At 47.8% G+C, this 27,706-nt stretch overlaps 1 protein-coding gene across 6 annotated transcripts in view; it reads right to left on the reverse strand.

Moving 5' to 3' along the window:
• Positions 1-27,706, reverse strand: part of LOC138792246 (NACHT, LRR and PYD domains-containing protein 12-like) — a 258,306-nt gene that overhangs the window by 178,864 nt on the left and 51,736 nt on the right. For 4 of the 6 annotated variants that reach the window (XM_069969446.1, XM_069969440.1, XM_069969443.1 and 1 more), the window contains one exon: positions 18,590-18,643. In XM_069969446.1, the coding sequence (XP_069825547.1) occupies positions 18,590-18,643 (54 nt within the window). Of the gene's footprint in view, positions 1-18,589; positions 18,644-20,516; positions 20,820-20,972; positions 21,050-27,706 lie in introns of those variants that run through there. The other 2 variants (XM_069969444.1, XM_069969442.1) reach the window with 2 other exon arrangements.

The raw sequence follows: 27,706 nt of genomic DNA on the forward strand, positions 1-27,706 counted from the left end.
GCTTGTATACTGGAAACCCCCATAAGTGACCCCATTTTGGAAACTACACACCTTAAAGAATTAATCTAGGGGTATAATGAGCATTTTAACCCTACAGGGGCTGGAGGAAAGTATTCACAATTAGGCCGGAAAAAAAATGGAAAATAGAAATTTTCAAGTAATATGTTCATTCAGATTAAAGTATCTCATTTTCACAAGCAACAGGAGAGAAAAAGCACCCCAAAATCTGTAACGCAGGTTCTCCTGAGTACAATGGTACCCCATATGGGGGCGTAAACCACTGTATGCGCACACAGCAGGGCTCAGAAGGGAAGGAGCGCCTATTAGCATTTTCAGTGCAGATTTTGCTGTACAAGTTTTCAGGCGCCAGGTGCGTTTGCAGAGCCCCTGTAGTGTCAGGGATGTGACCCCCCCCCAAAAGTCAGCCCATTTTGGAAAGTGCACCCCTCAAAGAATACATCTTGGTGTGTGGTGAGCATTTTGACCCCACAGGTATTAGAGGAAAGTATTCAAAATTAGACAGTAAAAATGAAAAACTAGAATTTTTCCAATAAAATGTTCCTTTAGTTTGAAATTTCTCAACTTCACAAGGAAAGGGAGATAAAGCGCACCCAAAATCTGTAACGCAGGTTCTCCTGAGTACAACGGTACCTCATGTGTGGACATAAACCACTGTATGGGCACACAGCCGGGCTCAGAATGGAAGGAGCGCCAATTAGCATTTGCAGTACAGATTTATCTGAAGAAGTTTCCAAGCACCGGGTGCGTTTGCAGAGCCCCTGTAGTGTCCGCAGAAGAGAAACCCCCCCAAAAGTCACCCCATTTTGGAAAGGACACCCCTCAAAGAAGTTATCTTGGGGTGCAGTGAGCATTTTGACCCCACAGGTATTAGAGGAAAGGGTTCAAAATTAGAAAGTAAAAATGAAAAAAATGAATTTTTTCAATAATATGTTTGTTTAGTTTGAAATTTCTCAATTTCACGAGAAACAGGAGAGAAAATGCACTGCAAAATTTGTAAAGCAGGTTTTCCTGAGTACAATGGTACCCCATATGGGGGCGTAAACCACTGTATGGGCACGCAGCGGGGCTAAGAAGGGAAGGAGCGTCAATTTGCTGGTGCAAAACCGCAGCTAGTATCGATGATTAGAATAGAGCAGGTGCTAAAAAAATTTTTTTTTAATGAGATTACAGGTAATCTGGGGTAGTGACGGGCAACCTGGGAGTGTTTACTTGCTATCTGGGGTGTTTATGGGCAATCTGGGGTGGTACTAGCAGTCTGTGGCAATCTGGGGTGTTTATGGGCAATCTGGGGGTGTTTACTGGCTATCTGGGTTGGTTACGGGCTATCTGGGTTGGTTACGGGCTATATGGGGGTGTTTACCGGCTATCTGTGGGTGTTTACCAGCTATCTGGGGGTGTTTACTGGCTATATGGGGTGGTAACGGACAATCTGGGGGTGTTCACTGGCTATCTGGGGTGGTTACGGGCAATCTGGGGTAATCTGTAGTGGTTATGGGTAGCCTGTGGCAATCTGTGGTGGTTACAGGCAATCTGGGTGGTTACAGGTAATGCGGGGTGGTTACAGGTAATGCGGAGTGGTTACAGGTAATGCGGAGTGGTTACAGGTAATCTGGGGTGGTTACAGGTAATCTGGGGTGGTTACAGGTAATGCGGAGTGGTTACAGGTAATCTGGGGTGGTTATAGGTAATGCAGGGTGGTTATAGGTAATCTGGGGTGGTTACAGGTAATGCGGAGTGGTTATAGGTAATGCGGAGTGGTTACAGGTAATGCGGAGTGGTTATAGGTAATGCAGGGTGGTTATAGGTAATCTGGGGTGGTTACAGGTAATGCGGAGTGGTTATAGGTAATGCAGGGTGGTTACAGGTAATGCGGAGTGGTTATAGGTAATGCGGAGTGGTTACAGGTAATCTGGGGTGGTTACAGGTAATGCGGAGTGGTTATAGGTAATGCAGGGTGGTTATAGGTAATCTGGGATGGTTACAGGTAATGCAGGGTGGTTATAGGTAATGCAGGGTGGTTATAGGTAATCTGGGGTGGTTACAGGTAATGCGGAGTGGTTACAGGTAATGCAGGGTGGTTACAGGTAATGCAGGGTGGTTATAGGTAATCTGGGGTGGTTACAGGTAATGCGGAGTGGTTATAGGTAATGCGGAGTGGTTATAGGTAATGCAGGGTGGTTATAGGTAATCTGGGGTGGTTACAGGTAATGCGAGGTGGTTACAGGTAATCTGGGGTGGTTACAGGTAATCTGGGGTGGTTACAGGTAATCTGGGGTGGTTACAGGTAATGCGGAGTGGTTATAGGTAATGCGGAGTGGTTATAGGTAATGCAGGGTGGTTATAGGTAATGCGGAGTGATTATAGGTAATGCGGAGTGGTTACAGGTAATCTGGGGTGGTTACAGGTAATGCGGGGTGGTTACAGGTAATCTGGGGTGGTTACAGGTAATGCGGAGTGGTTACAGGTAATGCGGAGTGGTTACAGTTAATCTGGGGTGGTTACAGGTAATGCGGAGTGGTTACAGGTAATGCGGAGTGGTTACAGGTAATCTGGGGTGGTTACAGGTAATCTGGGGTGGTTACAGGTAATGCGGAGTGGTTACAGGTAATGCGGAGTGGTTACAGGTAATGCGGAGTGGTTACAGGTAATGCGGAGTGGTTATAGGTAATGCGGAGTGGTTACAGGTAATCTGGGGTGGTTACAGGTAATGCGGAGTGGTTACAGGTAATGCGGAGTGGTTATAGGTAATGCGGAGTGGTTATAGGTAATGCAGGGTGGTTATAGGTAATCTGGGGTGGTTACAGGTAATGCGGAGTGGTTATAGGTAATGCGGAGTGGTTATAGGTAATGCGGAGTGGTCATAGGTAATGCGGAGTGGTTATAGGTAATGCGGAGTGGTTATAGGTAATGCAGGGTGGTTATAGGTAATCTGGGGTGGTTACAGGTAATGCGGAGTGGTTATAGGTAATGCGGAGTGGTTATAGGTAATGCAGGGTGGTTATAGGTAATCTGGGGTGGTTACAGGTAATGCGGAGTGGTTATAGGTAATGCGGAGTGGTTATAGGTAATGCAGGGTGGTTATAGGTAATCTGGGGTGGTTACAGGTAATGCGGAGTGGTTATAGGTAATGCGGAGTGGTCATAGGTAATGCGGAGTGGTTATAGGTAATGCGGAGTGGTTATAGGTAATGCAGGGTGGTTATAGGTAATCTGGGGTGGTTACAGGTAATGCGGAGTGGTTATAGGTAATGCAGGGTGGTTACAGGTAATGCGGAGTGGTTATAGGTAATGCGGAGTGGTTACAGGTAATCTGGGGTGGTTACAGGTAATGCGAGGTGGTTATAGGTAATGCAGGGTGGTTATAGGTAATCTGGGATGGTTACAGGTAATGCAGGGTGGTTATAGGTAATGCAGGGTGGTTATAGGTAATCTGGGGTGGTTACAGGTAATGCGGAGTGGTTACAGGTAATGCAGGGTGGTTACAGGTAATGCAGGGTGGTTATAGGTAATCTGGGGTGGTTACAGGTAATGCGGAGTGGTTATAGGTAATGCGGAGTGGTTATAGGTAATGCAGGGTGGTTATAGGTAATCTGGGGTGGTTACAGGTAATGCGAGGTGGTTACAGGTAATCTGGGGTGGTTACAGGTAATCTGGGGTGGTTACAGGTAATGCGGAGTGGTTATAGGTAATGCAGGGTGGTTATAGGTAATGCGGAGTGATTATAGGTAATGCGGAGTGGTTACAGGTAATGCGGAGTGATTATAGGTAATGCGGAGTGGTTACAGGTAATCTGGGGTGGTTACAGGTAATGCGGGGTGGTTACAGGTAATCTGGGGTGGTTACAGGTAATGCGGAGTGGTTACAGGTAATGCGGAGTGGTTACAGTTAATCTGGGGTGGTTACAGGTAATGCGGAGTGGTTACAGGTAATGCGGAGTGGTTACAGGTAATCTGGGGTGGTTACAGGTAATCTGGGGTGGTTACAGGTAATGCGGAGTGGTTAGAGGTAATGCGGAGTGGTTACAGGTAATGCGGAGTGGTTATAGGTAATGCGGAGTGGTTACAGGTAATCTGGGGTGGTTACATGTAATGCGGAGTGGTTATAGGTAATGCGGAGTGGTTATAGGTAATGCAGGGTGGTTATAGGTAATCTGGGGTGGTTACAGGTAATGCGGAGTGGTTATAGGTAATGCGGAGTGGTCATAGGTAATGCGGAGTGGTTATAGGTAATGCGGAGTGGTTATAGGTAATGCAGGGTGGTTATAGGTAATCTGGGGTGGTTACAGGTAATGCGGAGTGGTTATAAGTAATGCGGGGTGGTTACAGGTAATCTGGGGTGGTTACATGTAATGCGGAGTGGTTACAGGTAATGCGGAGTGGTTATAGGTAATGCGGAGTGGTTATAGGTAATGCAGGGTGGTTATAGGTAATCTGGGGTGGTTACAGGTAATGCGGAGTGGTTATAGGTAATGCAGGCAGGGGCGGTCTTGGCATTTCTGGGGCCCCAAGCGAAGTTATGTCTGGGCCCCCCCCCCCCCCCCCCCACAACACTAGTTCCAAAACAATAGACTGCTGTGTGTTGCCCCCAGTAGCATATACCCCTTGTGCGCTACCGCCAGATATATATACTCCTTGTGTGCAGCCCCCAATAGTATATACCCCTTGTGTCCTGCCCCCAGTAGTATATACCCCTTGTTTGCTTCCCCCAGTAGTATATAGACCCCTGTGTGTTCCCCAGTTATATATAGCCCCCCGTGTGCTCCCCCAGAAGTATATAGACCTCCTGTGTGTTGCCCCAGTTGTATATAGACCCCCTCTGTGCTGCCCCCAGTTGTATATACCCCTGTGTGCTCCCCCACTAGTATATAGGCCCCCTGTGTGCTCCCTCAGGGGTATTTAGCCCCCCTGTGTGCTCCCCCACTTGGATTTAGACCTCCTGTGTGCTCCCCCAATTGGATATAGACCCCTGTGTGCTCCTCCAGTAGTATATAAACCCCCTGTGTGGTTCCCCCAGTAGTATATAGACCCCCTGTGTGCCTCACCAGTATTATATAGACCCCTTGTGTGCTGCCCCAGTAGTACAGACCCCTGTGTGCTCCCCCAGTTATATATAGACCACCTGTGTGCCTCACAAGTAGTATATAGACCCCCTGTATGTTCCCCCAGTAATATATAGACCCCCTGTGTGCCCCACCAGTAGTATATAGACCCCTGTGTGCTCCCCCAGTAGTATATAACCCCCCTGTGTGCTCCCCCACTTGGATATAGACCTCCTGTGTGCTCTTAAAGTTGTATATAGACCCCATTCTGCTGCCCCAAGTAGTATATAGCCCCAAGTAGTATATAGACCCCCTGTGTGCTGCCCCCAGTAGTATGTAGACCCCTCTGTGAAGCCCCAGTAGTCTATAGCCCCCCTGTGTGTTCCCCCTGTTATATAGCCCCCCTGTGTACTCCGTCCATTTATATAGACCCCCAATGTGCGCTCCCCCAGTTAAACAGACCCCTGTGTGCTCCCCCTCCCATATAGTATATAACAATAAAACAAACACTTATACTCACCTGGGTCCGGGCATCTTCTCTTCTCTTCACTCACAATCTCTTCTCGATCACAAGAGGCCGCACTCCCCTTGTCCTGGAGCCGATGCTCCAGTGATGTCACTGGAGCGCCGGCACCACAAGGACAAAGCTGCCACTTGTGACTGCAGGGAAAACCCTTCCTGCGGCCACAAGAGTGACTGACAGGAAGGAAGCCAATGTCTCCCGCCCTGTCAGTGCTGCTGCATGTAACGATGAGCGCTCATTACGAGTGCTCATAGTTACAGTTCAGATGGCAGCAGCGAGCGGGGCAGTGGCCCTGTCCAGCGGTCTTGAGCACAAGAGCAGGGTGTGGGGGCCCCCCTGGATGTTGGGGGCCCCAAGCGATCGCTTGGGGTGCTTGGTGCCAAAGACCGCCACTGAATGCAGGGTGGTTATAGGTAATCTGGGGTGGTTACAGGTAATGCGGAGTGGTTATAGGTAATGCAGGGTGGTTACAGGTAATCCGGGGCACTTGACTTTTTATCCCGTCACCAATGATTTTTGGTGACGGCACAAAAAGTGCCGGAAGCATTTGGAACAAGTGATCAGTGGTATATAGTATATACCGCTGATCACTTGTGCCAGGACCATATCGGCTAGTCCCTGATCATTGCCCCATGCTCTCCGCCACCTCAATGGAGAGAAATGAGAGTTTGATCTTTTTTTAAGGATACAAACACACTTGTCATATCCGCAGCGAGTTTCTGGCTGTGTATTCGCAGTGAGACCCGCTGAGGATCCCGGCAGTTCTTATTTTAAGTTGATTTGGGAGGTTTGTATACTGGAAACCCCCATAAGTGACCCCATTTTGGAAACTAGACACCTTAAAGAATTAATCTAGGGGTATAATGAGCATTTTAACCCTACAGGGGCTGGATTCACCATTAGGCTATGTTCTTACTACGTATATTTGAGGCTGTATTTTTGAGGCTGTATAGCAACCAAAACAAGGAGTGGATTAAAAACACAGAAAGGCTCTGTTCACATAATGTTGTAATTGAGTGGATGGCCGTCATTTAATGGCAAATATTTGCTGTTATTTTAAAACAACGGCTGTTATATTGAAATAATGGAAGTTATTTACTGTTATATGGCGGCCATCCACTCAATTTCAACATTGTGTGGACATAGCCTTTCTGTGTTTTCAATCCACTCCTGGTTTTGGTTGCTATGAGGACCTGACATGAGGACCAAATACAGCCTCAAATATACATAGTGTGAACCCAGCCTTAGGCTGTAAAAAAATGAAAAACTAAAATTTTCCAATAATATATACATTTAGATTAAAGTTTCTCATTTTCAAAAGGAACATGAGAGAAAAAGCACCCCAAAATTTGTAACACATGTTCTCTTGAGTACTACGGTACCCCATATGTGGGCGTAAACCACTGCATGGGCACACAGCGGGGCTCAGAAGGGAAGGAGCGCCAATTAGCTTTTCCATTGCAGATTTTGCTGAAGAAGTTTCCGAGCGCCAGGTGCATTTGCAGAGCCCCTGTAGTGTCAGCAGAGAGAAAAAACCCCATAAGTCACCCCATTTTGGAAAGTACACCACTCAAAGAATTCATCTTGGGGTAGGATGAGCAATTTGACCCCACAGGTGTTAGAGGAAAGTATTCAAAATTAGACAGTAAAAATGAAAAACTCAAATTTTTTCCAATAATATGTTCCTTTAGTTTGAAATTTTTCAATTTCACGAGGAACAAGAGAAAAAAAGCACCCCAAAATTTGTAACGCAGGTTCTCATGAGTACAACGGTACCTCATATGTGAGCATAAACCACTGTATGGGCACACAGCGGGGCTCAGAAGGGAAGGAGCGCCAATTAGCTTTTTCAATGCAGATTTTGCTGAAGAAGTTTCTGAGCGCCAGGTGTGTTTGCAGAGCCCCCTGTAGTGCCAGCGGAGTAAAATCTCGCCATAAGTCACCCCATTTTGGAAAGTGCACCCCTCAAAGAATTCATTTTGGGGTGTGGTGAGCATTTTGACTCCACAGGTATTAGAGGAAAGTATTCAAAAGTAGACAGTAAAAATGAAAAACTCAAATTTTCCCAATAATATGTTCGTTTAGTTTGAAATTTCTCAATTTCACGAGGAACAAGAGAAAAAAAGCACCCCAAAATCTGTAACGCAGCTTCTCCTGAGTACAATGGTACCCCATATGTCGGTATAAACCACTGTATGGGCACACAGCAGGGCTCAGAAGGGAAGGAGCGCCAATTAGCTTTTTCTCTGCAGATTTTTCTGAAGAAGTTTCTGAGCGCCAGGTGCATTTGCAGCGCCCCTGTAGTGTCTACAGAATAGAATCCGCCCAAAAGTCACCCCATTTCGGAAAGTACACCCCTCAAAGAATTCATATTGGGGTAGGATGAGCATTTTGGCCCCACAGGTATTAGAGGAAAGTATTCAAAATTGGCCAGTAAAAATGAAAAACTTGAATTTTTCCAATAATATGTTGGTTTAGTTTGAAATTTCTAAATTTCACAAGGAACAGGATAAAAAATGTACCCCAAAATCTGTAACGCAGGTTCTCCTGAGTACAACGGTACCCCATATGTGGGCATAAACCACTGTATGGGCACACAGCAGGGCTCAGAAGGGAAGGAGCGCCAATTTGCTGGAGCAAAACCGCAGCTAGTAACAGTTATTAGAATAGCGCAGTTACTAAAATACAATAAAAAAAATTAGATTACAGGTAATGTGGGGTGGTTATGGGTAATCTGGGGTGGTTCCGGGTAATCTAGAGGTGGTTTCGGGCAGTCTGAGGTGGTTACGGGCAGTCTGGGGTGGTTACAGGCAGTCTGGGGTGGTTACAGGAAGTCTGGGGTGGTTACAGGAAGTCTGGGGTGGTTACAGGAAGTCTGGGGTGGTTACAGGAAGTCTGGGGTGGTTACGGGCAGTCTGGGGTGGTTACGGGTAATCTGGGGTGGTTACGGATAATCTAAGGTGGATACGGTCAACATGGGGTGGTCACAGGCAACTTGCTGTGGTTACGGCAACCTGGGGTGGTTACAGGCAACCTGGTGTGGTTAGAGGCAACCTTGTGTGGTTAGAGGCAACCTGGGGTGGTTAGAGGCAACCTGGGGTGGTTAGAGGCAACCTGGGGTGGTTATGGGCAACGTGGGGTGAATACGGACAACCTGCTGTGGTTACAGACAATCTGGTATGGTTACAGGCAACCTGCTGTGGTTACGGATAAACTGAAGTGCTAATAGGTAATCTGAGGTGGGTACCTGTAATCTGGCGTGGTTACGGGCAATCTGGAGGGGGTCACTGGCAATTTGGGGTGGTTAGAGGCAAGGTGCAGTGTTCAGAGGCAAGGTGCGGTGGTCAGATGCAAGGTGCGGTGGTCATAGGCGATGTGCGGTGGTCATAGGCGACGTGCGGTGGTCAGAGGCAAGATGCGGTGGTCATAGGCGACGTGCGGTGGTCATAGGCGACGTGCGGTGGTCAGAGGCGACGTGCGGTGGTCAGAGGCGACGTGCGGTGGTCAGAGGCGACGTGCGGTGGTCAGAGGCAACCTGCAGTGGTTGCGTGCAATCTGGGGGGTTACATGTAATCTGGCATGATTACGGGCAATCTGGGGTGGTTATGCCCAACCTGCAGTGGTTATGCCCAACCTGCGGTGGTTAGGGGCAACCTGGAGGGGTTACAGACAATCTAGAATTGTTACGGATAGAGTGAAGTGCTTATAGCTAATCTGGGGTGGTTACATGTAATTTGGGGTGGTTACAGGCAATCTGGGGTGATTACGGACAATCTGGAGGGGGTCACTGGCAACGTGCGGTGGTTACGGGCAACGTGCGGTGGTTACGGGCAACGTGCGGTGGTTACGGGCAACGTGCGGTGGTTACGGGTAATCTGGGGGGTTACGTGCAATCTGACGTGATTACGGACAACCTGGGGTGGTTACGGGCAACGTGCGGTGGTTACGGGCAACCTGCGGTGGTTACGGTTAATCTGGGGGGGGAGGGGGGTAGGGGTAATTTGGGAGTAAACTGTAATTATTACTATAATAAAAAGTGTGTGTTTTATTTTTTTGTATGTTTGTCACTTTTTGTACTTTATACATTCATTTTCACTGTATTACTATGATTACTGTGATATTTTCTATCACAGTAATCATAGTTCAGTGACAGAGACCAAATTGGTCTCTGTCACTTTAAATTTTCAGAGCTTGGCTGGTTGTGGAGCGCATGCGCACTTCATAACCAGCCAGGACGTCGAGGAGGAAGGAGCTCCGTGGATCCGGTGAGTAAATGGGGAAGGGGGGGTGACTGGGGGACGGGGGTGACAGGGGGGGTGGGGGGACATCACTTTTTATCCCGTCACCAATCATTCATGGTGACAGGGGATAAAAAGTGCCGGCGGCACATGGCACAAGCGATCAGCGGTATATAGTATATACCGCTGATCGCTTGTACCGGGACCCCACAGGGGGGGTTCCGATGACTGCCCCATGCTCTCCGCTACCTCCGGTGGCGGAGAGCATGGGGTTTTCATTCATTTTTCTTGCTTGATCACTGTGAACAGACATTAGTCTGTTCACAGTGATCGCGGCGGCCATCTTGGATCCGATGGCCGCCGCGGGAGGGGGGGGTTAGTGACTGGGGCACTAGGGGGCTGATCTGGGGTCTGATTTTTACTTATTTCATCTCCCCCCACCGTGGATTCACGGTGGGGGGAGATGAAATACAGCGGCGGCACCGGCCCATTAGTGACCGCCGTTTCGGACAGTATCCCTGTCACTTAAGGACCCATGATCGCTACGTCACGCGGCAATCGCGGGAGGATGGCTGCGGTTTTCTCCAGGGGAAAAGTTTGACCCCCCCCCCCCCCCGTGATGCCGATCGCCGTGATTGGCTGGCCAGCCAATCACGGCTATGCATGTGAATTCCGGGTCATGTGATGCCGGTGACCAGGAATTCAGCGGTAATTGGCGGTGTCCGTGACACTGCCAATCACCCTCATGCCTCGGGGGTAAGTTGTCCTGCTGCGGGGTGCCCGATCGCCCAGATTGGCCGGTTACCGCCGGCCGGCCAATCGCAGGTGAACCGGGCTATGTAATTCATTGATCCCTCCCTGCTCGCCGATCCTGAGGCGAGCAGGGAGGGATCCATGAATTACATTGCCCGGTTCAGGGTCTGCCCGCTGCCACCAAGTGCTCCCGTGCTGCCCCCATGTGCTCACGTGCCGCCCAGGGGCGGATTAACTTTACCATAGGCCCCGGGCTGTTCACCAAGCCTGGGCCCCCCCACCCCACTGTAACTATGGCAGCACTAGCCTGGCGTTCATAGTACAGGACAGATAATGTCATGATGTCCTGATTTGTGCAACATTGCCATTAAAAAAGTGATTTTTTTTGCAAATCATGGCGGAAGTGTAGCCAGGAGACAGTACACCACTGAAAGTATAAAGACTGAAGTCTTTTTGGGTGGTCATGGGCCCCCCAGGAGCTCAGGGCCCCGGGCTGCTGCCCAAAACGCCCCTATTATAATCCACTACTGGTGCCGCCGGTCGCAGTGAATGCAGGGAGATCCTGCTAGCGTGCTGCTAGCAGTCTCCCTGCATTTTTTCTGCCTCCCCCGGTCACCAGCATCCCCCTCAGTCCTGCTCCCCTCCTCCCTCCAGCCTGCTCCCCTCCGCCCTCCAGCCTGCCTTCCTCCCCCCCCCCCGTCACCAGCATCCACCTCTGTCCTGCCACCCTTCCCCCCTCCCGTCACCAGCATCCCCCTCTGTCCTGCCACCCTCCCCCCCGTCCTGCCACCCTTCCCCCACCCCCGTCACCAGCATCCCCCTCTGTCCTGCCACCCTTCCCCACTGTCACCAACATCCCCCTCTGTCCTGCCACCCTTCCCCCCCCAGTCACCAGCATCCCCCTCAGTCCTGCCACCCTTCCCCCCCCTTCACCAGCATCCCCCTCTGTCCTGCCACCCTTCCCCCCCCCATCACCACCATTCCCCTCTGTCCTGCCACCCTTTCCCCCCCCCCCCCATCACCAGCATCCCCCTCAGTCCTGCCACCCTTCCCCCCCCGTCACCAGCATCCCCCTCTGTTTTGCCACCCTGCCCCCGTCACCAGCATCCCCCTGTTTTGCCACCCTGCCCCCACCAGTCACCAGCATCCCCCTCTGTCCTGCCACCCTCCCTCCCCGTCACCAGCATCCACCTCAGTCCTGCCACCCTCCCCCCCCGTCACCAGCATCCCCCTCAGTCTTGCTACCCTTCCCCCCCGTCACCAGCATCCCCTTCTGTCTTGCCACCCTGCCCCCACTCCTCCCCTCTGTCCTGCCCCCACACCTCCCCTCCGTCCTGCCACCCTCCTCCCCTCCGTCCTGCCACCCTCCTTCCCTCTGTCATCCACCCTGCTCCCCTCCTCCCTTCTGCCATCCACCCTGCTCACTCTGTTGTGCCACCCTGCTCCCCTCTGTCGAGTCACCCTGCTCCCCTCTGTCGAGCCACCCTCTCCTCTTGCAACCCTCTCCCGTCTCCTGCCAACCTTTCCTCTTACCCTCTCCTGCCACTCTCCGTCCTGCCACCCCTCTCGCCCTCCTGTCACCCTTTACTCTCTCCTGCTACCCTCTGTCATGCCACCCTCTCCCATCTCCTGCCAACCTATCCCCTCTCCGCTGCCACCTCTCCTCTTATCCTCTACCGCCACCCTCATACCTCTGTCCTGCCGCCCCTCTCCTGAAACCCTCTCCGCACTCCTGCCACCCTCTCACCTCCTTCCTGCCGCCCTTCTCACCTCTCCTGTCACCCTCTCACCTCCTTCCTGCCGCTCCTCTCCTGCCACCCTCTCACCTCCTTCCTGCCGCTCCTCTCCTCTCCATCCTTTTTTTCTAACCCGGTGTAAAAAAAAAAAAAAAAAAAAAAAAAAAAAAAAAAAAGTCAAAAACACCACAGACACAAAACGTAAAAACAGTACATAAAACACACTAACACTTACATGTGTAAAAGCATAACACTTACACACACCCTCTAAGGGTGCCTTCCCACACATCGGATCCGCAGCGGATTTCAGTGTCAGTGCATCCCTATGAGAATACATATTTGCAGCGGGAATGACATCCCGCTGCGTGTATGTAAGTTAACCCTCGCTGGCCGGAGCATACATCACCTCCTCCTCGCTCTGGCTTGCTTCGGGGGTTCTCGACAGGACGTCCCGCTCAGCCAATCAGTGACTGCGGCGGGGCAGCACACTGATTGGCTGCGTGGGATGAGCAGCATGAAATCCGCTGCGGATCCGGTGTGTGTGTGAAGGCACCCTAAAGAAAGAAACAAAAAAATGGCCCTTCTCGGCTGAGGAGGCATTCGCCTAGATTGCCCCCGATATTGAGACAACCATCATCTTCCATCTCATCTTCAAGATTCTCCATCCTATTCAAGATCTGGGTGTCATTCTCAAGTCGCTATCTTTTCTCATCATCAACAGCAATGATTCAGCATCATTCTCAGGGAACTACTACCCTCATTCTCCGTTAAGATTCCTCTCACCCAAAGTAACGCTATCACACTACGGCCTATTGCAGCATCACCCACCTGCTCAGTTGTACCCAAGTTTGCCTATTCCTGGTTGCATCCAGAGAGACTGTCGCTATTGACAACCACCGTGTTAATAAACGCACAACTTCCGTTGTTTCTGAACCCTGGCATTGGTCTAGTTATTGGTGCCTTGACTAAGGGCAACGAAGAATTGTCCTGGGGTCCCGCTTGCTCAAGTTCCCATTGTTTTGCCCTGCACCCTCGTGCCAATACCGTGACCATAACATCTAACAGTGGCAGCCCGGGTACCGGTAACACCTATCTCCCCAGAGGGTTACTACATGGTGCTACCCTGGAGTGCTGTGCGCAATTGAAAACCGTTGTACGGATACAATGCGTAAGGCTAGCGGTGAAGGGACAGGGGTGCAGAAATGCCAGTGGGGGCACAAGGCACAGGAGTGGAGATGCAATGTGTGCTGGTGAGGGGCAGCCTGCATTACGCTCATCCAGCATCCTTGGATTCATTGAACAATTAAGCAGGGCCAGGGTACACCTGTGCTGAGGCCCGAGCAGCGCGAACAGGTGGTAAAGTGGATAAGCGATAATGCTTCCGCTCACTTGTCCACCACCCAATCATCTACCCAGTCCACTCCTTCCTCTCAACCTGCCACCATTGCCCACTCCCAGGAGCTCTTTTCGGATTCTTTTCTCCATTCTAGTACTTAAAGAATCCCAGGAGCTAGCTGAGGATTTTCTGTGTGGTGATGCCCAAAAACTGGAGCATCTGCCATCTCCTGGTGACTTTGGTGTTGTGTATCAGCAACCTGCACATCAAATTGTCATTGATGATGATGAGACACAGTTGCCATCGGGGGAGGCTGTTATTATGGTGAGTGGGTAGGAGGAGAAGCAGAGTGTGGAAGAGGAGGTGCCGGATGATGAAGTCACTGACCCGACCTGGTCAGGGGTGATGTCCAGCATGGAAAGCAGTGGAGATGAGGAGGCCTGTGCAGCACCACAAAAGGCAGCTAGAGGCAGAGGACGGTCCATTGAGAGGAAACAGAGCAGAGGCAGCAGGGCTCCAGATGTTCCCAGTAGCAGCCATTCATGCAAAGCCCCCCCATCGAAGACATCCTCTTTGGTGTGGAGCTTTTTTAACGTGTGTGCGGATAACAAACTCAGAGCAGTTTGCACACTCTGCCACTCAAAGCTGAGTAGGGGCTCTGAGAAGAGCAACATCACGACCTCAGGCATGCTGCGTCACTGGGAAGCCAAGCACTGGGCTGAGTGGGAAAGAGAAAGTGCACAACAATCTGCACCCGGCGTTGCCGCCACTACCTCTTCCCCTTCTGCAGTCCTGACCACCAACCACGACACCTTCCCATCTGCCTCTGTTCGGCCACTTGGGGCCTTCTTCCACAACCTCCACTTCGCCTGCGTCTGCACCTTCTCCTGCACCATCATGCGCCTCATCCCATCGATTGTCCATCTACCCGGAGGTACAAGTATATCTCAAGTCACACACATACCCAAGCCTTAAACTGCCACATTTCCAAACTGCTGGCCCTAGAGATGTTGCCGTTTAGGCTTGTGGAGACACAGGCCTTCCGTGACCTGATGGCGACTGCCGCACCACGCTCTTTCGTCCCTAGCCCCCACTACTTTTCCTGGTGTACCATTCCCACCTTGCACCAGCATGTGTTCTGTAACATCCCCCAAGCAGAGGAGGCATATCGGCAGGAAACACTGTCCCTGGCCGGCTGTCTCTGCGCTCGGTAATGCTGGGAGGGACTAATAACAGTGACCTTGACCTCAGATTAACCCTCCCAGCAATTACATAGTGCAGAGACAGCTGGCCAGGGAGAGTGTTTACATGAGCTGTCTCTGAAGGGAGAGCAATACAGAGACAGTGAACTGCTCACAAACAGATTTCTGTGTTTTTAGCAGAAAGCAGCAGCTCAGAATGGGGGGAAGGAGACTGAAAAGGTAATAACAAGTATGGAACAAATTGTTAGTCTCCAGGAAGGGGGATGATTCAATATGTATTTTACCAAAGTGGAATACCCCTTTTAACTATGTTAGCTGAGATGAGAATACTCCTGTAACCCATCGCTATACCATGAACACAATACACAGCAGAATCCACAATGACAGAACATGCTGCCGGTCATCGTCCCCATATACCAAATCCACATGGACTTTTATGTGCGGAGAAAAAGGGGAGAACAAATGTGCTGGTATATAGGTAACATGACCTCCATCACTGTAATGTTCTTCTCTCCCATGGATCTGACCACTTCCTGGTTTCCTGGATTGTGGCCATGCTGTTACCATGCAGCAGTGCACACACTTTCCCACAATCCCCCTTACTTACACAATGGAGCCTGACTGCCAGTACTTCCTGGACAGACCAGGAGATCATATGTTCCACCATCAGGCTGGGTTCACACACAGTATTTTGGTCCTCATATTGCAACAAAACCAGGAGTGGATTGAAAACACAGTAAGGCTATGTTCACACACAAATTTAGTGGATGGCCGTCATTTAAAGAGAACCTATCACCAAAAAGTATACGCAGTTATTTTACAGTAGGGAGGAAGTAAATATAACCAAACATAAAACAAATCACATCTAAAAGCATCAGGGCTCTAAATTCTGTCATTATATTGTAGGAAAATGACCAAGGAAACAGCTCCTAGAAGTGTCCATCTTCAGGTTGGCAGTATGACACATAGGCCACGCCCCCAGAGTCAGTACTTTGGACTATTAGGTTTCTCCAGTGTATCTAAACCTGTAATCTATGATACTGACTATAAACCTACAACAGCTGAAGCTACTGGACCAGTATACGAGTATATCATATATTATGGAGACCCTCTAAGCCTTTGCATCTAATCTCAAGATTATGGGTACTGTGCTGAACTCCTGCATCTACACACTCTTTACACAGAGATTTATCTGACAGATCTTTGAAGCCAAAGGAACAGATTATAAACAAGGAACATGTCATAAAGGAAAGACTGAGATTTCTCCTCTTCTCAAATCCATTCCTGGCTTTGGCTTCAAGAATCTGTCAGATAAATTTCTCTGTGTAAAGGCCCCCTTAGTGCGGCAGTGTATCTAAACCCATGGATCTCTTTGGCTTTGCATATACGCCCGTCATGTGTGATACGGTCTGCGATTCAGGTGTATCTAAACTGTTCTTGTGTGATTTTATCTATATGCAGAAAATAGATCGTAACTCAGGAACGGAGCCCCGGATCTGTGAAAGAACGGCACCACTGGAATCAGCGCGGCACGGCCGTTCCAGGTATGAAGCCCTTATAGTTTCAGCTCACAGGCCGCCCAGAGGGGAAGGGTTAAAGCAGTGAATCCCTTCCTCTGCGGGCCGGCTGTAAGCTAAAGATGCAGGATGCACAGGGCACTGTAAAGAGGGCACTGTAATGTCTCTGCAGCATAAGGCACAGGGGAGCTGCTTTCCCTTCCCTCTGCCTGTATCCTGCACAGGGGAGGGGGGCACTGTAATGTCTCTGAAGCATAAGGCACAGGGGAGCTGCTTTCCCTCCTCTCTGCCTGTATCCTGCACGGGGGTGGGGTGCACTGTAATGTCTCTGCAGCATAAGGCACAGGGGAGCTGCTTTCTCTCCTCTCTGCCTGTATCCTGCACAGGGGCGGGGGGCACTGTAATGTCTCTGCAGCATAAGGCACAGGGGAGCTGCTTTCCCTTCCCTCTGCCTGTATCCTACACGGGGGCGGGGGGCACTGTAATGTCTCTGCAGCATAAGGCACAGGGGAGCTGTATCCTGCACAGGGGAGGGGGGCACTGTAATGTCTCTGCAGCATAAGGCACAGGGGAGCTGTATCCTGCACAGGGGAGGGGGGGCACTGTAATGTCTCTGCAGCATAAGGCACAGGGGAGCTGCTTTCCCTTCCCTCTGCCTGTATCCTGCACGGGGGCGGGGGGCACTGTAATGTCTCTGCAGCATAAGGCACAGGGGAGCTGTATCCTGCACAGGGGAGGGGGGGCACTGTAATGTCTCTGCAGCATAAGGCACAGGGGAGCTGCTTTCTCTCCTCTCTGCCTGTATCCTGCACGGGGGAGGGGGGCACTGTAATGTCTCTGCAGCATAAGGCACAGGGGAGCTGCTTTCTCTCCTCTCTGCCTGTATCCTGCACAGGGGCGGGGGGCACTGTAATGTCTCTGCAGCATAAGGCACAGGGGAGCTGCTTTCTCTCCTCTGTGCCTGTATCCTACACGGGGGCGGGGGGCACTGTAATGTCTCTGCAGCATAAGGCACAGGGGAGCTGCTTTCTCTCCTCTCTGCCTGTATCCTACACGGGGGCGGGGGGCACTGTAATGTCTCTGCAGCATAAGGCACAGGGGAGCTGTATCCTGCACAGGGGAGGGGGGCACTGTAATGTCTCTGCAGCATAAGGCACAGGGGAGCTGCTTTCCCTTCCCTCTGCCTGTATCCTGCACGGGGGAGGGGGGCACTGTAATGTCTCTGCAGCATAAGGCACAGGGGAGCTGCTTTCTCTCCTCTCTGCCTGTATCCTGCACAGGGGCGGGGGGCTCTGTAATGTCTCTGCAGCATAAGGCACAGGCTGCAGGGACATTAACATTAAGAGTTACAGGGCGATCTCGTGAGATTGCTCTGTATCTCCAGAGCGCAGGTGATGCAGGGAACATCCAGCAGAGCTCTTTCGAAAACAGCCGGCCCATGACTGTTTATATAAACTGTTATAGCGCCTCACAGAGGCCATAAAAGTAATGACATATTTACAGTAATGCTATGGCACTTAAAGGAGGCCTGTCACCCCCCGCGCCGGGGTGACAGGCTCCCGACCCCCAGATAGATCCCCATATACTTACCTGATGTCGCCGAGTCCCGCTGCCGGTCCCGGGACGGAGATATCCCGGTGAGAAGCGCAGCAGAGATGAGTCCGGCTCCATTCATTCTCTATGGACGCTGGACCCATCTGCACAGCGCGCGCGCCGGCTTCTCGCCGGGATATCTCCGTCCCGGGACCGGCTCCGGCAGCGGGACTCGGCAATATCAGGTAAGTATATGGGGATCTATCTGGGGGTCGGGAGCCTGACAGGTCCTCTTTAAGGCCACCAAATTTCCCAAACCCAGTCATTGTTTCTCTTTAAAGGCAAATAATTGTCGTTATTTTAAAACATTGGTCGTTGTTATGAAATAACACCAATTATTTGTCATAAAATGACGGCCATCCACTTAGGTTCTACAATGTGTGAACATAGCCTTTCTGTGTTTTCAATCCACTTCTGGTTTTGGTTGCAAAATACTGAGCAAAAATACTGTGTGAACCCAGCCTCTAAGTGGGCGCCATAAGATGGTTGTAACCAAGGGCAACAAGGCAAACAAAGCAGGAACCTGGGGGATTGGTAAGTATATAATAAGTCTGATTGTACAGATGTTGTGGGATCATTCACCCAATACAGAAATAAGATTGTTATAAGAGGAGGAGGAGGAGGGGTCCTTACCATCGCTGGGGACTATAGTACTCATTCCTGATCCGGGGAACATAGGAAAATCTCCTGCAAGATGAAGAAAACACTTAATTACATTTGGAAGCAAAAAAAATGACAGATCTTGCTATTTGTTCTGTATTTTTTTTAGCTTCTATTTGGGGATATTTATAATATTCTGTTTCTTTTATATCTTTTTTTATTTTGGAGGACACGAATCCTCTGTGTGCTCAGAGTTAATGTCTCTTCCTCTGCCGATCTCTGATCTCTTGTAATAATATGAATATTCTATATTCCGGGTTCTATCAGTTCTGGGATAACAATTCTGTCTTGTTTTTTTCAGTTTCATGACGTTTATCTAATAAAAATTATTTAGAAACTTTCAGCACTTTACTGTTTATCAGCAATAATTGGATTCTACAACATTTGTAGCCAAGTAGGGGACGTTCACCTCTAAAGGGGTCAAGACGCCATTTTATTTCAGAACATTGATACATAACTCACAATCTTCATCATTAAAGCTACCAGTGCAAAGGGCCCTGTGTGAACTTTGGCTCCATATGAATGTATGTTTTTAATACTACATGAATTTATATATATTTTATGCATATAAGTCACAGACTTGTTTTAGGTAAATTATGATGATTTTTTCCTTTATTGTACATGAGATTTCTTTCATTGCATATTACATTTTTATTCATGTCAAAAAACTTGTTCATCTCTCTCTTATATATACACACCTCCTATCTATATATACTTCCTAATTTATACATTAAAACCGAAAGAAAAAACTACGAATGCCAGACCAATGTATATATAAGTACTTTATCTTTTATTAGAATATCAAAAAGAAATTATTTCAATTAAAAATACATAACAGGGGGGCTGGAGCTAATACAGATGCCCATAAAAGCGGTGGATTAACTAGGTTCTTATACATAAGGTACTATATCACAAAGTAGATAACAGTAAAAATGGGGAACCTATATATACACATATATACTGGGCACTGGGTTGGTACTGCATACAATAAATAAATATATCTCACAGTGAGTACACAGAAAGAAACACCATCCACATATAATAAATATTACCCATACGTGTCCTTAGTATAGGAGTCCACCTCACCATACACCCGACGCGCATTTCGCGTGTTGCCAGGGCCGATTCTAGCTATTCTGCTGCCTGAGGCGAAAATAAAAATGGCGCCCCCCACCGCACTCTTGATTGACACCAGAATCAATTGTGTATCAGCTATTCCCTGCTATCAATAAACATATTTTGTCATTGTGTATTAAGAGGTTCTGCAACAACTGAGGTGTTTTATGAGGTTCTGCAGCAGCTGAGATGTATTAAGAGGTTCATTACACACCTCAGCTGCTGCAGAGCCTCATCTTAATACACCTCAGCTATAGATAGATAGGAGTTAGGGTGCGTTTACACTGACAGATTTAGGAAACCAAATCCAGGAATGGATTTGAAAAGAGGATGGATCCCAGTCTTTCCTTTAAGACCTGATCCCTGTTTATAGTCTGTTCCTGGTTTGGCCTTCAAAGATCTGTCAGATAAATCTGTCTGTGTAAATGCACCAATAGATAGATAGATAGATAGATAGATAGATAGGAGATAGATAGATAGGAGATAGATAGATAGATAGGAGATAGATAGATAGATAGGAGATAGATAGATAGATAGGAGATAGATAGATAGATAGATAGATAAGGAGATAGATGATAGATAGGAGATAGATAGATAGGAGATAGATAAGGAGATAGATAAGGAGATAGATAAGGAGATAGATGATAGATAGGAGATAGATAGATAGATAGATAGATAGGAGATAGATGACTTAGATGGATAAGGAGATAGATAAGAGAGATAGACCGACAGACAAAAAAAAGAGGACATAGACAGACAGACAGAGGAGAGGACATAGGCTTACTTCAAGAATTAGCAGGGACACAGGTGGGCATGGAGGGAGCCAGAGGACGCTGCACAGGAAGGAGGAGGGAGGACACACTCAGGCCGTGCAGGGGTCACAGGTCACCACAATTACAGGGAAGCATGGCATGTGTAGAGATGCAGCTGCTCCCACATACAGTCTAACTGCTCAGCTCTGACTTAGAGAGAGGAGAGAGAAGAATCAGCAGGCTTACAGCAGGGACAAAAGATCGTGGACGCTGCACAGAGTGGCCTGCGGTACAGAGAACTTCGCAGCCGACTGATTTATGTCCCAATGACCTGTCCGGCACACAGCAGCCGCCCCGTGCACCCCCCACCCTCCCCCCTCCCCATAAATTCCGTCTCGCTAGGCACAGGAGAGTCTGTGGCAGAGGAAGAACTACAGCGTGGTGCTGCAGTGTCCGGCCGCTGCACACTCAGTCACTCACTCACATACCCGCTCTATACGAGGACTTCCGGGTGACGACACTGATCACTCGCAGAGATGCAGCCCGCTGGTACCTGTGGGGGGCGGTGAGGAGCCGACCAGGTCAGGGATGGAATACTGTTAGGAGGCAGGAGCAGCTGTCATTTTAGTTAAATTAAACTTAACTAAAATGACAGTGACTGGGAAGATTCTGCCGCCCCCTGCAGGACCGCACAATCTGCCGCCTGAGGCGGAAGCCTCAGTCCGCCTCATGGCAGAAGCGGGCCTGCGTGTTGCTTTATCGAGGGTGATGTCCCAAGTACTGAGCTCAAACCTTATAAATCCCATGCAACCAATCAAGCACATGCCCATCATGTGTATCATATAGAACAATCAGTGATGCCGAAAAACCGGAAGTGATATCCCTCGGTCACATGATCATGCACTGTCACATGATGGGCATATGATAATATATCCAGGTTATTCCTACACATAAATTAATTATACCCCTGCCCAGCTTCCCCCTTCACAAATCATTACATACGTATAAGTTATTACATTTATAATTAATACCATTTCCTAACCAGCACACATTAATTACATCACTTGGATGCATTTAATTTAAATTTTAATGATCATGCAAGATCTATTATTTTTAGCCGTGGAAGGTATATTACCTCATACAGCACACGTATATATCCCTGGGACATTGTTAGTGGACGCATTAACGATTCACATATTCAATTATGTCACTCATACAAATATTCACACACTTACACTTTCAATTTGGGCACTTATATTTAATTAATCATGGTATACACATACCAATAATCTCAATTAAGTTGATGAAAAGTACATTATTATGCACACACATCATCATTATTTACACAATTTTATCGTTTGTTCACATTTTTTTACCACACTTTCCACATATACCTCCCCACACAATTCATTTATTTCTCACTTATTATTTATTTTTATTTTTACTATTGTCACTATATATTCTTTCCGTCACCTATATTTTATTTATTTATATATTTACACACTTTTTTCGGATACACATTTATAACATGAAAGGTATGTTTATATTTATATTTTTTGTAATAATAATTGATGCACTTTACCAAACATGTAATTAATTCATGTATATTTTTATTCAGTACATATATTTACGTATATTCTATTTATATATTTACACATTTCTCTGCATACATATTTATATTTATAGTATTTATATTTATAATGATGCACTTTACTAAACATGTAATTAATTGTATGTGTACTTTTATTCAGCACACATATTTAATTTGTCCTTATTAATATAATTAATTATATGTGTATCTCTATTCAGTACATATATTTATTTTGTCCTTATTTATATAATTGATTAGGTAAGTATTGTTTGGCACTTCTCATGGTATGGCACAGTTTTTTTGCACTGGTGTTCACACTTTAGCACGGGTTGCACTTTTTTGGCACTGTCACTTTAACCCCTTCGTGCTGCAGCTAGTTTGGGCCTTAATGACCAGGCTAATTTTTCAAAATCTGACCTGTCTCACTTTATGCTCTTATAGCTCCGTGATGCTGTAACGTATGCTAGCGATTCTGAGATTGTTTTTTCGTCACATATGGCACTTTATGTTAGTGGCAAAATTTGGTCACTACTTTGTGTGTTTTTTGTGAAAAACATCAAAATATCATGAAAAATTAAAAAAATTTGCATTTTATGAACTTTGAAATTCTCTGCTTCTAAAAAAAGAACATTGTAGCACATAAATTAGTTACTAAGTCACATTACCAATATGTCTTCTTTATTCTGGCATAATTTGGTAAACATATTTTACTTTTTTAGGGTGTTATGGGGCTTAGAAATTTATCAGCAAATTATCACATTTTCGTGAAAGTTTCCAAAACTGATTTTTTTAGGGACCAGTTCTTTTTTTAAATGGATTTAGAAGCCTGGTAACCTGAAAACCCCCATAAGTGACCCCATTTTGGAAACTACACACCTTAAAGAATTAATCTAGGGGTATAATGAGCATTTTAACCCTACAGGGGCTGGAGGAAAGTATTCACAATTAAACAGTAAAAAAATGGAAAATTTTAATTTTCCAATAATATATACGTTTAGATTAAAGTTTCTCATTTTCAAAAGGAATATGAGACAAAAAGCACCCCAAAACTTGTAATGCAGGTTCTCTTGAGTACAACGGTACCCCATATGTGGGCGTAAACCACTGTATGGGCACACAGCAGGGCTCAGAAGGAAGGGAGCGCCAATTAGCTTTTCCAATGCAAATTTTGCTGCAGAAGTTTGAGCGCCAGGTGCGTTTGCAGTGCCCCTGTAGTGTCAGCAGAGAGAAAAACCCCCATAAGTCACCCCATTTTGGAAAGTGCACCCCTCAAAGAATTAATCTTGGGGTGTGGTGACCATTTTAACCCCACAGGTATTACAGGAAAGTATTCAAAAGAAGACAGTAAAAATGAAAAACTCCAATTCTTCCAATAATATGTTCATTTAGTTTGAAATTTCTCAATTTCACGAGGAACAAGAGGAAAAAAGTACTCCAAAATTTGTAACGCAAGGTTCTCCTGAGTACAATGGTACCCCATATGTGGGCGTAAACCACTGTATGGGCACACAGCCGGGCTCAGAAGGGAAGGAGCGCCAATTAGCTTTTTCAATGCAGATTTTGCTACAGAAGTTTTCGAGCGCCAGGTGTGTTTGCAGAGCCCCTGTAGTGCCAGCGGAGTAAAATCTCGCCATAAGTCACCCCATTTTGGAAAGTGCACCCCTGAAAGAATTCATCTTGGTGTGTGGTGACCATTTTGACTCCACAGGTATTAGAGGAAAGTATTCAAAAGTAGACAGTAAAAATGAAAAACTCGAATTTTTCCAATAATATGTTGGTTTAGTTTGAAATTTCTCAATTTGACGAGGAACAGGAGAGAAAACGTACCCCAAAATCTGTAACGCAGGTAATCTCCTGAGTACAACGGTACCCCATATGTGGGCATAAACCACTGTATGGGCACACAGCGGGGCTCAGAAGGGAAGGAGCGCCAATTTACAGCAGCAAAACCGCAGCTAGTAATGGTTATTAGAATAGCGCACTTACTAAAATAGAATTAAAAAAATGAGATTACAGATAATGTGGGGTGGTTACGGACAGTCTGGGGTGGTTATGGGCAACCTGAGGTAGTTACAGGTAATCTGGGGTGGTTACGGACAATATGGGGTGGTCACGGGCAACCTGCTGTGGTTACGGCAACCTGGGGTGGTTACAGGCAACGTGGGGTGGTTACGGGCAACGTGGGGTGGTTACGGGCAACCTGCTGTGGTTACGGCAACGTGGGGTGGTTACAGATAAACTGAAGTTCTTATAGGCAATCTGGGGTGGGTACCTGTAATCTGGCATGGGCACCGCAATCTGGAGGGGGTCATTGGCAATTTGGGGTGGTCAGAGGCGACGTGTGGTGGTCAGAGGCGACGTGTGGTGGTCAGAGGCGACGTGTGGTGGTCAGAGGCGACGCGCGGTGGTCAGAGGCGACGCGCGGTGGTCAGAGGCGACGCGCGGTGGTCAGAGGCGACGCGCGGTGGTCAGAGGCGACGCGCGGTGGTTACGTGCAATCTGGGGGGGTTACATGTAATCTGGCATGATTACGGGGAACCTGGGGGGGTTATGTGCAACCTGGAAGTGTGCAACCTGGAAGGGTTACAGACAATCTGGGATTGTTACTGATAAACTGAAGTGCTTAAAGGTAATCTGGGGTGGGTACATGTAATTTGGGGTGGTTACGGGCAATCTGGAGGGGGTCACTGGCAATTTGCGGTGGTTACGGGCAACATGCGGTGGTTACGGGCAACGTGCGGTCGTGACGGGCAACGTGCGGTCGTTACGGGTAATCTGGGGAGGGGTTAGGGGTAATTTGGGAGTAAACTGCAATTATTACTATAATAAAAAGTGTGTGTTTTATTTTTTTGTATGTTTGTCACTTTTTGTACTTTACATATTCATTTTCACTGTATTACTATGATTACTGTGATATTTTCTATCTCAGTAATCATAGTTCAGTGACAGAGACCAAATTGGTCTCTGTCACTTTAAATTTTCAGAGTTGGCTGGTTGTGAAGCGCATGCGCACTTCATAACCAGCCAGGACGTCGAGGAGGACGGAGCTCCAGGAGCAGGTGAGTATATGGGGAAGGGGGGGGGGGTGACATCACTTTTTATCCCCTGTCACCAATCATTCATGGTGTCAGGGGATAAAAAGTGCCGGGAGCACATGGCACAAGCGATCAGCGGTATATAGTATATACCGCTGATCGCTTGTACCGGGACCCCACAGGGGGGGTCCCCGATGACTGCCCCATGCTCTCCGCTACCTCCGGTGGCGGAGAGCATGGGGCTTTCATTCATTTTAACTTTTCCATCACTGTGAACCGACATTAGTCGGTTCACAGCGATGGCGGCGGCCATCTTGGAAATGATGGCCGCCGGGGGAGGGGGGTTAGTGATCGCCCTACTAGGGGGGGCTGATCTGAGGTCTGGGGGACATTTATTTCATCTCCCCCCGCCGTAGATTCACGGCGGGGGGAGATGAAAGGCGGCGGCGGCAACGGTAATGCCCTTTACCAACGGCCGCCGCTATAACGTTAATAGCGGCGATCGTCGGTAAGGGGGGGGGATGGGGTTGGGGCCGTCCCGGCCCCGCAGCCTTATTCTCTGCCATTGCCGTAAATAGCTGATGGCAGCAGAATAAGGACCATTAGTGACCGCCGTAAAAAGCCGTATCGGCGGTCACTAAGGGGTTAATTACTTCGCATATGTAGATACAACACTATTGCGTCTATCATCCATTCTATCCCCCTATTTTCACTATTAGGGTATTATTATGGGTATATATGTTGTTCTTTTCTTGTACTGTATACACGATGTAACATTAAGACTGTAAACTGGCAATGTCCATTTGATCTAGGGCTATGTTTATATTATGTGCGGTCATGTGACTCCGGGCTGGTCACCTGACCTGCGGGATGTCACATGACCGCACATACAACTTTGCTCCGGATGACGCTCATTGAGTGGCAGTTCCGGCGTCGGGTTTCCGGGAATGACGCGGTCATGTGACGCGCGTCATTTCCGGTCTTACGATGCGGTTCATGGATACAGCAACTAAGGTATTCATGTTGTTTGTAAATGAGAGGAATAGGATAGCAATATGATTTGTGAAGGGGGAAGCTGGGCAGGGGTATAATGAATTTATGTGTAGGAATAACCTGGATATATTAACATATGCCCATCATGTGACAGTGCATGATCATGTGACCGAGGGATATCACTTCCGGTTTTTCGGCATCACTGATTGTTCTATATGATACACATGATGGGCATGTGCTTGATTGGTTGCATGGGATTTATAAGGTTTGAGCTCAGTACTTGGGACATCACCCTCGATAAAGCAACACGCGAAACGCGCGTCGGGTGTATGGTGAGGTGGACTCGTATACTAAGGACACGTATGGGTAATATTTATTATATGTGGATGGTGTTTCTTTCTGTGTACTCACTGTGAGATATATTTATTTATTGTATGCAGTACCAACCCAGTGCCCAGTATATATGTGTATATATAGGTTCCCCATTTTTACTGTTATCTACTTTGTGATATAGTACCTTATGTATAAGAACCTAGTTAATCCACCGCTTTTATGGGGATCTGTATTAGCTCTAGCCCCCCTGTTATGTATTATTAATTGAAATAATTTCTTTTTGATATTCTAATAAAAGATAAAGTACTTATATATACATTGGTCTTGCATTCGTAGTTTTTTCTTTCGGTTTTTATGTTGGACAGTTTTGGGTGCGCATAGACCGCACTATTTGGGCCTTATATAGGATTACTAATTTATACATTGTAAACATACTATCGTAATTACTGATGAGCGAGTACTAAAATGCTCGGGTGGTTGTTACTCTAAACGAATATCTCCCGATACTCGAGTGCTCATTTAGAGTAACGAACCCCATTGAAGTCAATGGGAGACTCGAGCATTTTTTGAGGGGACTCCGGTTCGGTTAAGGGAAGGTCGTGTGAAAACCTGTCAACCTCAGAAATTTATGGAAACATAACGGAAATGGACAGGAAACAGCAGGGGCAGCATGTATGCATGCCTCTGAGGCTGCCTAATGACACCATTATGCCTAATAGAGGTAGGCATAGGGACCACCCAAAAACTCAGCCTGACACAGCATGGCAGTGAGAACACAGGGAACCATTAAAAGTGAGTGAGGAAGAAAGTGAGCCCCCCCCCCCCCCCCCAAAAAAAAAAATTAGTCCAAACACTGCATGGCATTGAGCACACAGAGAACTGCCGGGATCAGCAGTAGTCAACATGGAGGCCAGGCAGGCACACCAGTAGTCAGCAGTAGTACACATGGATGCCAGTTAAGGCCCAGCAGTAGCCAACATGGATGCCAGTTAAAGCCCAGCAGTAGTCAACATGGATGCCAGTTAAAGCCCAGCAGTAGTCAACATGGATGCCAGTTAAGGCCCAGCAGTAGCCAACATGGAGGCAAGGGCAGGCACAACAGTAGTCAACATGGATGCCAGTAAAGGCCCAGCAGTAGCCAACATGGAGGCAAGGGCAGGCACAACAGTAGTCAACATGGATGCCAGTAAAGGCCCAGCAGTAGCCAACATGGAGGCAAGGGCAGCATGGTGGCTCAGTGGTTAGCATCTGCAAAAAGTTTGTATGTTCT

Source organism: Dendropsophus ebraccatus, chromosome 5 (assembly GCF_027789765.1).
Source record: "Dendropsophus ebraccatus isolate aDenEbr1 chromosome 5, aDenEbr1.pat, whole genome shotgun sequence".
NCBI lineage: Eukaryota > Metazoa > Chordata > Amphibia > Anura > Hylidae > Dendropsophus > Dendropsophus ebraccatus.